At 33.8% G+C, this 13539-nt stretch overlaps 1 protein-coding gene across 1 annotated transcript; it reads left to right on the top strand.

The window, feature by feature from the left end:
• Positions 1-8994: 8994 nt before the first annotated feature.
• Positions 8995-10472, top strand: HAT22 (Homeobox-leucine zipper protein family). The gene is made up of 3 exons (XM_059582152.2): positions 8995-9566; positions 9679-9758; positions 9878-10472. Exons 1-3 carry the CDS (start codon positions 9120-9122, stop codon positions 10158-10160), a joined length of 810 nt encoding a protein of 269 aa, XP_059438135.2. The 5' UTR covers positions 8995-9119; the 3' UTR covers positions 10161-10472.
• The last annotated feature ends 3067 nt before the right edge of the window (positions 10473-13539 follow it).

Below are 13539 nucleotides of genomic sequence, written 5' to 3'. Positions count from 1 at the left end.
TTGGGGCCCCTCCTGATTAATCTACATGCATGCTTGCATGTTCTTGAGGATAAGAAGTGTAGCCATTGAGTTTGGAATACGCGACATGCACATGAAAATTACGAAGCAATTATTTGTTCTTTTACAGACACACGGCAAGTATGGGATGTTGGATAAAGAGCACGTGGCATGCGAGCAATATATGTAACGATCCCTCTCTTTGACCATAAGAAGATTTAATATTTATATATATAAGTAATTTGTTAAATTATTATTTTTTAGCTGTATGAAAAAACCAAAAATTAATTTTACTGTCACATCGTTTTAATTATTGCAGTACTTATTTTCCACAAAGCTAGAAGTATAGTTTTAACTAAATATATTTTTCAAATATGGAAAAGCTTTCATAAAGAAAACTATCATTTAGTGGGTTTTTTTTTTTTTTTTTTAATTCATAAAAGACAGGAAGGAGCGACTAAACTTACTATTTTACTTTAACCTGCCTATAATAACATCTGTCTACCGAGAATCAATAACAAAAATAATTTAAACAGTAAAAATCACAAGCGTTCCATTAATTCAAATTCATAGAAAATTTACATCATAAAAGTCAGCACCCATATTTTCTATTTACTAAAGCACATAAAAATTGCCATATGTGAAGGCAACCACCAGCCTATATGGTCGTTTAGTTTCTAAATCGTAGAGGTAATATAGATTCGTCAATTTCCTCATTGTAGAGTAGCCATGACTCATGAGCCGCTTTATCATGCAAGTACCAAGTGGCAACTGATCAGCTTGCGGAGATGATGGATGGAAGCCATATTCCATATCCCTAGCTATCTCCCGCGAGAGGGAGGAATCTAGCCCATACTAGCTAGGGCATATATATTATTCTCTCTATTATTATTATTATCGCCACTTCATTGTTGTGACTTTTCAACTTTTGCTCAAGTCAAATCTCGTGAGTGAGATCTCACCTAATGTAAAATGAATATTACACCAAAATTAAAGGGAAAGAAAAAAGAAATTAAAAGATAGTACTTGTGTTATCACTTAACCTAATTCAATAACACCTTTCTCCCAATTAGTTATAATTTTGTTATATTAAGAATCTGTTTAAATTTACAATTTCAAAAAGTATGTGATTTTTAAAAATGTAGTTAAGTGTTTGATTAAACTATAGTTCGACCTTAAAATTACAGTTTAGCTTTTAAAACTTTGCGTATTACACAAAAAAAAAAAAAAAAAAAAAAATTTATTACGTATAATTTGAAAAACGCAGATTTTATATGTTTTTAAATCACAATTTTTTAAAAACGCATAAGTCTCCCTTTATCAATTATCACTCAAGTGAAAAAGAAAGGAAAAATCCAACCAATGGTGTTAAAATTGCTCAATTTCATACTAGAGATATAACTTGAAAAAAAAAATAAAAAAATCAAGGATATATATCAGCAAGAATTTTTCTGCCCCCTATACAGTTGCATTTAGATTTGTAAATCAAGAAATTTGAAGAACAATATATTACTAGTTAGTATGAATAATTTGATATGAATATTAACAACAAATTATATATTTGGGTTTTGAAGTTTTTGATACAACAAAAGTAGTTGTCTTATAAATTTAAAATAATACCTTACATTTAATCATTTCAAACCCACATATATATTAACAAAGCTTAAGGACTCCATCCATATACTTTGTCCAAAAAAACAAAGATGACACTTTATCTATAGTAAAATTCTTCTCTTCAGATATTTTTATTTAAATAAATCATATAAGTATTGACTTATCATAAAGCCGTCTACTCAAATTAAATGATAAAGATTTTGCTCAAATATCACTCCGGATATCCGGACCCCACCATGCTCTAAAGTATACAATAATGATAACTTTCACGAAGCATAAGTTCAATTCGTATTCGTATTCGTGGAAGGTTTCATCTAGAATAGTAAAGTCAAGCCCATGACTACGTCCATTGAACGTAGGAGTAATCATTCGCGTTTGCGTGATAAATTTAAATTCTGTCAAAATATTTATATAGAATTATATCAGTTAACTCCAACATAATTTATTTTAAACGAGTCAAATTTTTTAACTCTACTTTATCAATTTCGTGTCGAGTTTAGATTATATATAACACAATATAGGTTAAGTACCGTTTTAAAAACTTAACTCTAATTTATTAATTTCGTGTCGAATTCGTGTAAAAAATGATCAGCCCTAACGCGCGGGACGTGGGCAACAATGTTAATCTACCAACAACAACAACCTATACGTACGTACCAATGAGAGTAAGCCATTAAAACAGGAACCCTTTATTATATATTTGATGCTCACCATGGGCCCCGATGCCTTAACTTTGTGCCACATTTTAGCCGGCAAAGCCTTGACTGTGTTTGCTGATTACCCCCCAACTACCGGGTCAATTTTTGGGCAAATATCACAACCCCACCGCAAGTGTCTCCTCTCTCTCTCTCTCTCTCACTGTGTTGGGAGGGCATGCAGTCACGATAGTGGGGGTGACATGGGTCTCTGCTTTCTCAACTTTTAAACGCAAGCATGATGGGTGTGTATGAAAAAGCTTCCTTTAACGAGTGTCTTGGAAAAGAGAGTTCAAGTGGGGGCAACCTAATAATAAAGCCTTTTCCTTTATGCAAAAGTCGGTGCGTTTGTTGATGCCTCTCCATGGAAAATCAAAGCCAGATTTTGCGTTTTAACTCTGACTAGGATCGTGTTATCCAATGCCCTAATCATTCTGTCTTCTCTATATTCAAATCTCTTCATCTTTAAGGGTTATTCTTTCAAGTAGGGGGGCCATTTGTATTTCCTTTTTCTTTTTCTTAAGGTATAATTCTTGGTAGCTAGACACTGTCACTCCCTCTTGGGAGAACGAGGGCGTACACGTAACACGTCCCCAGACACAAAAAGACAGCATTGCCCCCCCTTTCAGACGCTAAAAGAAACTCTACTTGACAAGGGGTACTTTCTACTTTATGAGTTCATTTTTATGTTTTGTATGTGTCTTACTGGTGTAAAGTGATAAACATTCAGGAGAATCTCTGTACCAAAACCAGGCACAGTGTATATATATAATACACTCCACCACGGGGCTGAATTGAAATTTTGATCATAGTCAAACTGCTGGGGGAAAATTTCAAAAAATAATTATCAGTTTATCCTTTTAATTACATGATAATATCTTATTGCTCACATCACCTACTTGGTTACTAATAAATTGAGAAGAGTAATGTTAAAAATTACATTTTTATTTTATAACTATTTTACAATATTAACATTATGGTCTTAACTAATCCTTTAATAAGTCTGTTAAAAAAACAAAAAAAAAATTAATTATTAATTGGTACCATCACATCAACATTAAAAAATAGTTATAAGCTAAAAATGTATAGTATATAAATTGTCTTATAAAACGTCATTTTGGGATTTAATCCCATCAAAAAAGGCTCATAAAAAGAAATAAAAACGTCATTTCGGGATTTAAGTCCATAGTTAAAACAATAAAAACTAATTAAAAAAGCCCAAAGAAAGCTTAAAATGCAAAGCAGATGTCACAGCTGCCAGCCCGTGTGCAGTTATATATGGGCAAATTCTATCTGCTTTAGATGCGAAATACGACCCGAAGGCCGAAGTTCAAATTTCCTATATCATGCTAATCATTATTTTCAATAACCCCATTCCACTACAACTTAATTAGTCGCTAATACATATCAAACTTTAGCATATCTAGACCACTAACACAAATTAAACTAATTAAAATGTGACAAAGCCAGAAAAATTGGGACTAAGGGCTTTATTATTGATATAGGATTTGTAAGTTAAAAAAAAAGGATAAAGTGTTTTTCGATACTTAATTAAAATCTATACATGAATAGACATATTAGGTACAAAATTAATATCGCAAGGTGAATATATATTACCTCAAACAATGAAAAAAGACTATAATTTCCTCTGTAAAGTTTATTGTCTGGCTATAATTTATTTACTGGCTCGTATCCAAACTTTAAACCTTTTGACATTCACAACCACAAATCAAACTAATTATTGGAATCAATGACACACTAAAGGAACAAGGAATAATTTCATTTAGATCGCTCAACTCAGTGGGCATAGTTGACCATTCAAATGTTAAAATATTAATTTAAATAATTAATTTTTTTAAAAAAATTTAATTAGTTTAAGGAAAGTAATTTGAGTTTTCTGATCGAGCATGCATTAGCCTCCAATCACATGATTATGTGTAATGACATGATGTGAATTGCAAAGGTAGCATGGGATATATATTGTGACACAGCAATTGGTTTCCTTGATTATGACGGTTGGTATAGAGGGGGACTAAAGAAAAAAAACAGGCTAATAATATTAGTTTTGTAACAAAACACACAAATAAAGCAACGTGGTCGGCTGGGCATGGGTTAAAAGGCAAGAAGAAAAAAGAAACATCACAAAACCTTATCCCATATTCTCCTCCTCCATCATTGCCAACTTCTACGCTCCACAATCATCAGATCCCCACGGAATCAAATGCCCATCATGCCAAATCATTGGTGGGGGCCGGATGTCTATCACACTCTCTTACCCATCCACGTGTCACCCATCTGAGCCCGACACGTATATCTGCCAAATTTTATGCAGGAAATTGAGGGAGATAAGGCTGGGGGACCTGGGGCTGGGGGTGAGGGGTGAGGGGGAGGGGATGACATGAGAACCACCACTAACTTAGTTGGTTTTATGTCACCACTCTGCTGTGTGGTTGTGGATCAGATTTTGGAGTTTACTTATTTTTTTATTTTTAAATAAAAGGAGATTTGTTTAATGAATTCCGTGATTATGCCCAAATCCAATCATCCCTTAAACTGAAAGTTTGGTGAATGGTGATGATATATATATATATATATATATACACACAAAAGTATTTTCATATTCTCAACTGTGTCAAAGTCAATGTCTATCTACTTGAGTCCAAAAATATATACATTTATATCTGTTAGCAAATAGCAATCTACTTGCTTTTTGGATTGCTTGTCTCCCATGGCTCTATAATAATAAACACAAAATAATTAACTTATTGGCAAAGCAGTGAGGGACCTCATTGTATATATATAATTAATCTTATTTAAATTCTTTAAAGAAAGAATCAAAAACGTGAAATGCAACGGTGCCGTTGATGTGATTGAGTATTAATTGGAAAAATACTAATTTATTATGCAATGATTCTCGGGAGGAAAAATGGCATGTATAGTTTCCGAAATTAGAATCCTCGATCGGCCAAAAAATAAAATTATTAATGAATCTTTTTCCGCACTCAAACAAATGGAGCTCATTTGTTAAAGATTACGGGAACATCATCCCTACCTAGAGGCTACAAACAAATATGTATAGCCTCTTATCCTGTGTCTTTTTTGTCCATGTCAAAATAATTAGATTAAGAAAAAATATATTAAACATGAAATTCAGCATCATTAATTTATACATGTTGAGTAACATTATTATTCACACTCATTTATTGTATTTACTTTAATTATGAGAATAATTACAATAAGATATTTAAAGGGTAGCTCAATCGGCTGAGAATTACGCCTCATGAAGTAGAGGTTACTAGCTTGAATCTCTCTATTCTCCCTTGTACGAATATCTCCAAAAAAAAAAAAAAAAAAAAAAAAAAAAACTCCAATTTGGTTGTAATGTAAACAAGGTTTTGTGCACTGTCCAATAAGAAGCATACATTTCAGCTTGAAATACAAAAAAAAAAATATATAACCATTTATACCAAATAATTTTCCTTATTTTGACAAAATATCTAATAAACAAAAAACCCATTGAAAAAACCATTAGAGCCACCGTCTTGGTTGGTTTTGGAAACTTTGATATTGAGGGCTCAGAGGAAGGTGGGTGGTGGTCAATGGATTAGAACGAACGGAAAATTCGATGGGATTGGTTTCTATTAAATTTACGGTATTTTCATCACCATTGTATTTAGTAGTTTTACCTAATGTGTCAAATTTTTATTGAAGACGGTAAACTACATTCGAATAGAATGAGTTCTTATTTTAAGTGCACACTTTTTGACATGGTAGTGAAAGTTACTATTAAATTTTGGACTGACCACCATTAAATTTCAGATCTAATAGTGATTGTTTTTTTTTTTTTGGAACAAATTATCTCTTCATTGATATAACAATCAAATTTGGCAAAATGCTCCGTACAATGTTAAAGATATAATTTGAAATCTTCACAACTTAAATATTATCTATGATATATACAATAGCCACTCGGGTTATTATAAGACAATATGTATAAAAAGTTACCATTTCAATCAGTTTCAGATTTACAACAAATTCTGATCCGTTGCCAGACCTTGATTCCCTGACCCTTTTTTTTTTTTTTAATTAATCGCAATCACATTCGCTGTCTTCACCATAGTGACAATTCTTCTTTATGCTTGATATCTTTTCCGTTATCGATTTATGGTTTGCTTCCAAAAAATGAACCATAAGAAAATAAAAGACCGATTCAAAACTAATTTTGTTATTCGTAAGGGTTTGTAAAAACAAAACCTAAGAAAACAAATAAAACTTCGATCCCATAGATCGCTACTAAAAGCAAATCTAAAGATAAACACATTCTTATTTAAAAACAACGAAAATAAAATAACAAAAACCCAACACACTCAAGTGTTCCACGCTCCACCACTGGCTAGCCATGCGCTGCTAAAAAGCACCCTAAGAACCATTGACACACGCACCCTGATCGATGTATGGTGGATGCGGGAAATTGGAGGTGCGGTAGGGAATTAGAGAAAGGAGGCAGGGAGGAGGAAGTCGTAACTCCCTCCTCCCACTCTGCTATGGTCTCTTTATGCTACTCTTTTTCTAGGGTTTGACGTCGAAAAATTGAAAGTTAGATCTAATAGTAATTTTCAATACCATGTCAGAGAGTGCGCATTTGAAAATGTGCAGTTGGAAGTAATTCTACTATTATTTACACTAATTTACCATATTCATTTCACATCAGTTTACATAATATAATTTAAATGATTGATTCGAAAACCAATGTAAAATTAATGTGATAAATAAGTGTAAATAATAGCATTACTCTTATTATGATCAAATTTCCAAATTGGATAGATAAAAGAAAATGCTATAAATATGGCCATTAATTATACCCGATAGAAACCAACACAGCACCTTTCAAATTGACGAGTGGTCTGGAGGTATCAACAATATATGCCGTGTGAGGTATAATTCCTTGCATATTAATAAATCTTCCTACAACTACAAATGCTTAATTAGCAGTTAAAGGTATTAAGACATATGGGAGGTGGTGTTATTTTGCCTTGCATTATTTAAAAGTTTATCATGTTTTATGGGTGACCTAACTTCTCATCAGCATCGCCGACAAAGCATTATTGAAAGTGCCTATTGTTCATTGATAGAGGAGTAGGTCCCAAACACTCCACATCAACTTTCTAGTTAAGCAAAGATCCGAATTCTTGTTGATGAATCATATTCTGGCACCATTATAGCTCTTTGAAACTCCAATGGTGTTATCTACCTACTTTCCTTTTTTATCAGCCTTTTTTGAGCTTTCTTTGCTTTTCACACACCACACACAGGAAGCAAGAAAATCCACCAATCCTATTACACAAACTCTGGGATAGTGCACATTTCTGTCTAATCTCAGCATTCATAATAAGCAAAGAAAAAACGGCCCACCCCCACCCTCACCCCCATCCTCTTTAATATAAGAATGCAATATTGGTAAGCAAGGTGACATGGTACCCATATCTCTAGCTAGTTGGATTAGGGATTGAGTGGGAGACAGTTCATGTGGTCTGTTATAAAAAGAAAGTCATTAATATCCAATCATGGCTTCTGCCTACATCTTCTCTTTTTCTTTTTTGGTATTTTCTTAAGTAATCTTTTGATGAGGCCACAAACTTGTGCACGCAGTTATATGTATATTTTTCAAGAAAGAGCTGGAAACGAAAGAAAAAGAGAAAAAGAAAAAAGATCATCAAGGCTGCTGCTTGGAGGTAAGTAAAACATGGCAAAAGTGGGCTAATAATTGATACATGTAAAGTGAAACTTTATACTCAAGGAAGCATAGGAAAAGAAAGTGGTAGTAATAGTTAAATGTGGTACGCTAATGGGTGGCGAAGGAAAGGGCGAATCATCCTCTTGATGTGTCTCCCACTGCCATTTGTGGACTGTTGGATTCTACCTATGAGAGAGAGAGGAGAGAAAAGAGGAAGTAACATGATTATATTGGAAAGATTTGTATCTCTCACACTCACACACACACACACACATATATATATATATATAGATTCTTTTTAATTTTAAAAATATTATAAATTCTTAAATTATGTGAATTCATGTCGTTTCTTACCTCAAATAACTTGAAAAATGCTACCAATAAAAAATGTGATATGTTACCGATAAGAATTAAATATATTTTTATCGTGTTATGTTGTAAAAAAAATTGTGAGTCAAAGGTTGTCTTTCAATAGGAAAATTCTTTTTAAGTGCCTTGAAAACATGCTACTTTTTTAATAGATAATATTTTTCAAGCCGTTCGATGTAAGAAACAGTATAAAAATTCACATAATTAATTTTAAAATTTCAAATAAGAAATTGTAAGAAATCCTAATTATTTGTGCATATATATATATATATATAGAGAGAGAGAGAGAGAGAGAGAGTAAGTAATTTATAAAAAAAAAAAACATTAATAGATGTTAAGTCTTTAAGGAAAGTTGAAATTAATTATTTATTTTAGAATGATAAAACAAATTATATGAGTCGATGAAATTTTATATTTTCTTTTTGTTATTTGTTATTATAGTGGTGATAACAGTAGTGGGGTTCAAATGGTCAACCTATGTAAGAGAGATGGGGGGACTTTCATAATTTCGCAGTGACGAGATTCGTTTCTATACTCATTCTCACCTTTGATTAATAATCATAGCCACCCACCCACCCACCCAACGCCCCCACAAAGAGTCCCCTTCATTCTCTTTCCCCTTCTTATAACCCTTTTGCTCCCATAACTTTCAACCATATTATCTCCTCCCCATTTCGCATAACACACAGGATTATTGTCTTCTCTCCCAAATGGGTTTTGATGATGTTTGTAACACCGGTCTTGTTCTAGGTTTAGGTCTCACGACAGCGCAAGAAAGTACAGCAGCATCCAAGGCAGCAAAGAAGCCGTGCTCCAATTTTGAGCCGTCTCTAACGTTAGGTCTTGCCGCCGGCGATAGTTTCCACCAACAAGCCCCGCCCGGCAGAAAGATCGATGTGAACAAAGGGTGTGAGGATTCGGTTGACTTTTATCGGCAGGCTTCCCCTCACAGCGCTGTTTCATCCTTCTCCAGCGGTCGTGTTAAGAGGGAGAGAGACCTTAGCAGCGATGAGGTTGAGGTTGAGGTTGAGAGAGTCTCTTCAAGAGTCAGCGATGAAGATGAAGATGGTCCTAATGCAAGAAAGAAGCTCCGGCTCACCAAGGACCAGTCTGCTCTTTTGGAGGAAAGCTTCAAACAACATAGCACTCTCAACCCTGTAATTAATCTCGCTCTCTCTCTCTCTCTCTCTCTGATAATAACTTTTTCTTGAGGATTATTATTGTTTGATGGATGTGTTGTTTCTAACTGAAATTGTTTTTTGTTTACAGAAGCAAAAGCAAGCTTTGGCAAGGCAGCTAAATCTACGGCCTCGACAGGTTGAAGTTTGGTTCCAGAACAGAAGAGCAAGGTATATATCATCATCCTTAATTCTAGTCAAAAACAAAAACCCAGATGATTATATGTTTTTTGATAGAAAATTAAGGTTCAATGAATTAATGAGATGTTGTTTGTTTGTTTAATTTGCAGGACAAAGCTTAAGCAAACCGAGGTGGATTGTGAGTTCCTGAAGAAGTGCTGCGAAACACTGACAGATGAAAATCGGCGGCTACAGAAAGAGCTACAGGAGCTGAAGGCGCTGAAACTAGCACAACCTTTGTACATGCACATGCCGGCGGCGACTCTCACGATGTGCCCGTCGTGTGAAAGGATTGGCGGTGTCGGCGAAAGCGCTTCCAAGAGCCCCTTTTCGATGGCTCCCAAGCCTCACTTCTACAACCCCTTCACCAATCATCCTTCTGCAGCTTGTTAGGGTGTTAGGATTAGAGAAATATACATCTCCGTAACCCCTATATTTTTTTTGGTCAAGGGCTTGCAGTGAAAGATTAGTGTAATTAAGCTGTAGAAAAAAAAAATAGTATTACTAATCAATTTACCTTTCTTTTTTTCCTTTTTTTTTTTCTTTTTTTTTTACTTCATATCTCTCTCTCTATATATATGTATGCTTGTAAATCGTTAAACTTTTACGTCTATGAAGGGATAGCTATTATTTATGGCTCTGTTCTTTTTCCTTGACGTTTTTGGTCAGTTTGATTGTTGTATACGATGGATATATGGTGAACATGAGGTGCAACTTCCTGCGTTATTCAATTCTATTTTTGGGATATCCTTATTCTGCTTCTGGGACTCAAAAGGATAATTTTGCATATAATTAAACCTTGGAAAGATAAGGATGATTTAAATGAAGGATTTTGCATGAATGTTTAGCACATGGAGCAGTACTACTCTAATTTCTTTTTCTTAATGTTGAAGAAATCAATATTTAACCTAAATTGATCTGGCCCCAAATCCAATTAAATATTATTTGAAAAGTCTTAACTCATCATATGCCCCAAATCTATTAATAAATTAAGCTTCTTTTTTTTTTTAATGGTAATTGCTAATTAGTCACACCACTTCCATGCATGATGCTTTTTTAGTGTCATGAAATGAAAGAAATGATAGTGTGATAAATCAGTCGGAGGTTATGATTAAGTTAAAGGGCAGGTTATAGTTGTGGGGAGGGAGGTTAGCTCACGTGTAGAGAGAGAGAGAGAGAGAGAAAGAGAAAGAGTCATGGTCTATGAAATGAGTGGTCAGAGGCGTGTAGAGAAAGAAAGGAATGGATGATTTGATTCACTTGGGGAGAGGTATAAAAATTAGATTAAAAGAAAAGAAAAAAAAAAAGATTTGTGTTATGGTCTCGTGAGATGCTCTCCCTTTAAGGGGACTGGTGGGTCACACCCCACGTGATGTCCCAATGGCCCTCCCTTAGGCACTTAGGCCCTTTACCTTTTCCTTTTTTTTAAAAAAAATATATATATATTATTATTATTTTTTTAAAAAAAAAAAAATTTCCTCAACAATATCTTAGTATGGGATTTTTCATGAAGGTCAGACCATGCTATAATGGGGGCCCAAAGGCCCACCCTGGCTTTTGATTAAAATTCGTAATATCCATCCTAAAAGCTAGATATTCCATCAGATAATAATGGCAGAAATGAAATGAGTCAAATGGACGGTCGAGATGAAGGGGGCTTGGAAAGTGGCATGTATTCGTTGGAGGCACGCCATCATGATTAGTGCGGGCTATATCCTATGCATGAATGATGAGGAACTGCTATAATAGTCCACACATTACTCATACTGGTGTGGACCAAGAAATAATGAGAGGGACTTTCCTGGAAAAGAGGGCACTTTCCTGGAAAACCCTTGCTCATCATCACTTTCATCATCATTTTTCCATCGCCATCATTATGATATGAACTCTTCAACTCTTTTGAATTCCAATCCGGAATATATATATATATATATATATATATATATATATATAATTTTATTTTTTTTAACCCTAGAAAGTGCGAAAGCTATGTGGTTTTCCAATTCTCTTCCTACTTCTTTTGCTAATAAAAGAGAAAATGTTTCTTGTCTTTGGCCAACCCTTTTCCTTTAAAGAACGTGTAGAAGAAGTATCAAAGTTGCTTTAGAAAAAAGATTTGATTGTTTTAATCTCCTCTTTTCATGACTATAGATTCGCTTTACGTGGGCGCACACGTAATTATGTTTTAAAAAAGAAAACAAAAGACACATGTCTTACGTTGGCTACTTTGTCGGCCTGTCGATCTTTCATACACATTTGGATATATATGATTATTTCCAATTGATTATTCATCATTTAGTTTAATATATATTGTTTATGTCTCTCATGCTTGAAAGCAACCCAGCTGGTTTTCGAGGCCACATAATAGGACCTAGTTGATCAAGACTTTAGCCATTTATCGTTGTATAAACGGTTAGATTTAGCTTAGGTATCATTTAAAAAAAAAAAACATTATAATATATTTTTTAACCATCCAAATATAATTTTAATCTTTTATTTTTTAAAGGAGAAAAGAGATAATATATATTGATAGAAATGTCTGCACTTGTGCTAATTATAGGTAGCCCGATTTGTACAGGACCGATACGGGTATGCACTATAGCCTACGATGGCATGCTTTTAAGATGATTTATTTGAGAAATATAAATACGAAATTCTACACACGTTTTCACTCTAAAACTTGTAAATATATATTTGTAAACATTATAATAAAATATTATTATATCTAATACTTAAAAGTGATTCATTCAAAATTTAATAATATTAAAAATATCACATCAAAAAATATATACTTAGAAGTGTACAAACGAGAATGTTTATAACGTTTCTCAAATGTCAAACCTGTATAGGTCTTATTAATAGCTTTAGGACCAAAATTCACGTGGTATAATTTATGGAGGTGCAATAACTCTTTTATGGCCGTTTTAACTATATGCATAAAGAAAATGTGACTTTTAGAACACATAGGTGGTGGTAAAGCTAGTAAGAGGACCATTGAGAGTTGTTCATCCATCGTTTTAATCATTATTATGGTTAATTCAACGACTTTAATCGGACCTTTAAGGGTAATTTAACGGTTCATTTTGGTTTTTAATGGCTTAATCACCTCTGACTTAATTATTAGGTTGCTGGACCACTCTCTTAACCAAAAAGATTTAACCATCTCAATCCGATTATTGATGGTGACTGAATCACCCATGTGACTGAAAGCTTTAATTGAGAGTAACTGAACCTTTTTTTTTTTTTTTTCTTTTTGACATGTCCACACAAAAAGATGAGGAAGAATTCAAATTAGTAATTTCTACTTTATAATACATGATTTTTAACCGATTAAGCTACTCTTTAAAGACTGATCGAACCACTCTTCTTAATTGCATAATGATTCAGCCACTTCTAATCGCCATTCCTATCGTTTGGATGCAAGATAACTCATCCTTCTCCCCTTCTCCAACAAATAATTCAGAATAATTATTGCACGTGGGATTGCACCGATCAAGAATATCCTAATTAAGTTAATAAAGTTCGGCTTCATTTATGGATGACTATTCAAAATTGGGCTATTTTGGACGGGGAAGCCGACCTAAGGCTACTAGGCTAGGCTACTACCAAATTGCTCAAATAATTGAGGGCAAAGCGATACACAGCCCAACATAGACAGTATACACGTACAGCATAGCCCAAAAAGTCAGAAACAACGACTCAAAAGGTCAACTTCGCTTTTATTGATGCTTTGAGGTCAAAACCAAAAATCAAGCACCTGATTTGTAGCCTT

This window comes from Corylus avellana, chromosome 1 (assembly GCF_965113065.1).
Source record: "Corylus avellana chromosome 1, dhCorAvel1.hap1.2, whole genome shotgun sequence".
NCBI classification, from domain to species: domain Eukaryota; kingdom Viridiplantae; phylum Streptophyta; class Magnoliopsida; order Fagales; family Betulaceae; genus Corylus; species Corylus avellana.
The sequence above is the reverse complement of the archived record's forward strand: the minus strand, read 5'-3'. Positions and strand labels throughout refer to the sequence as shown.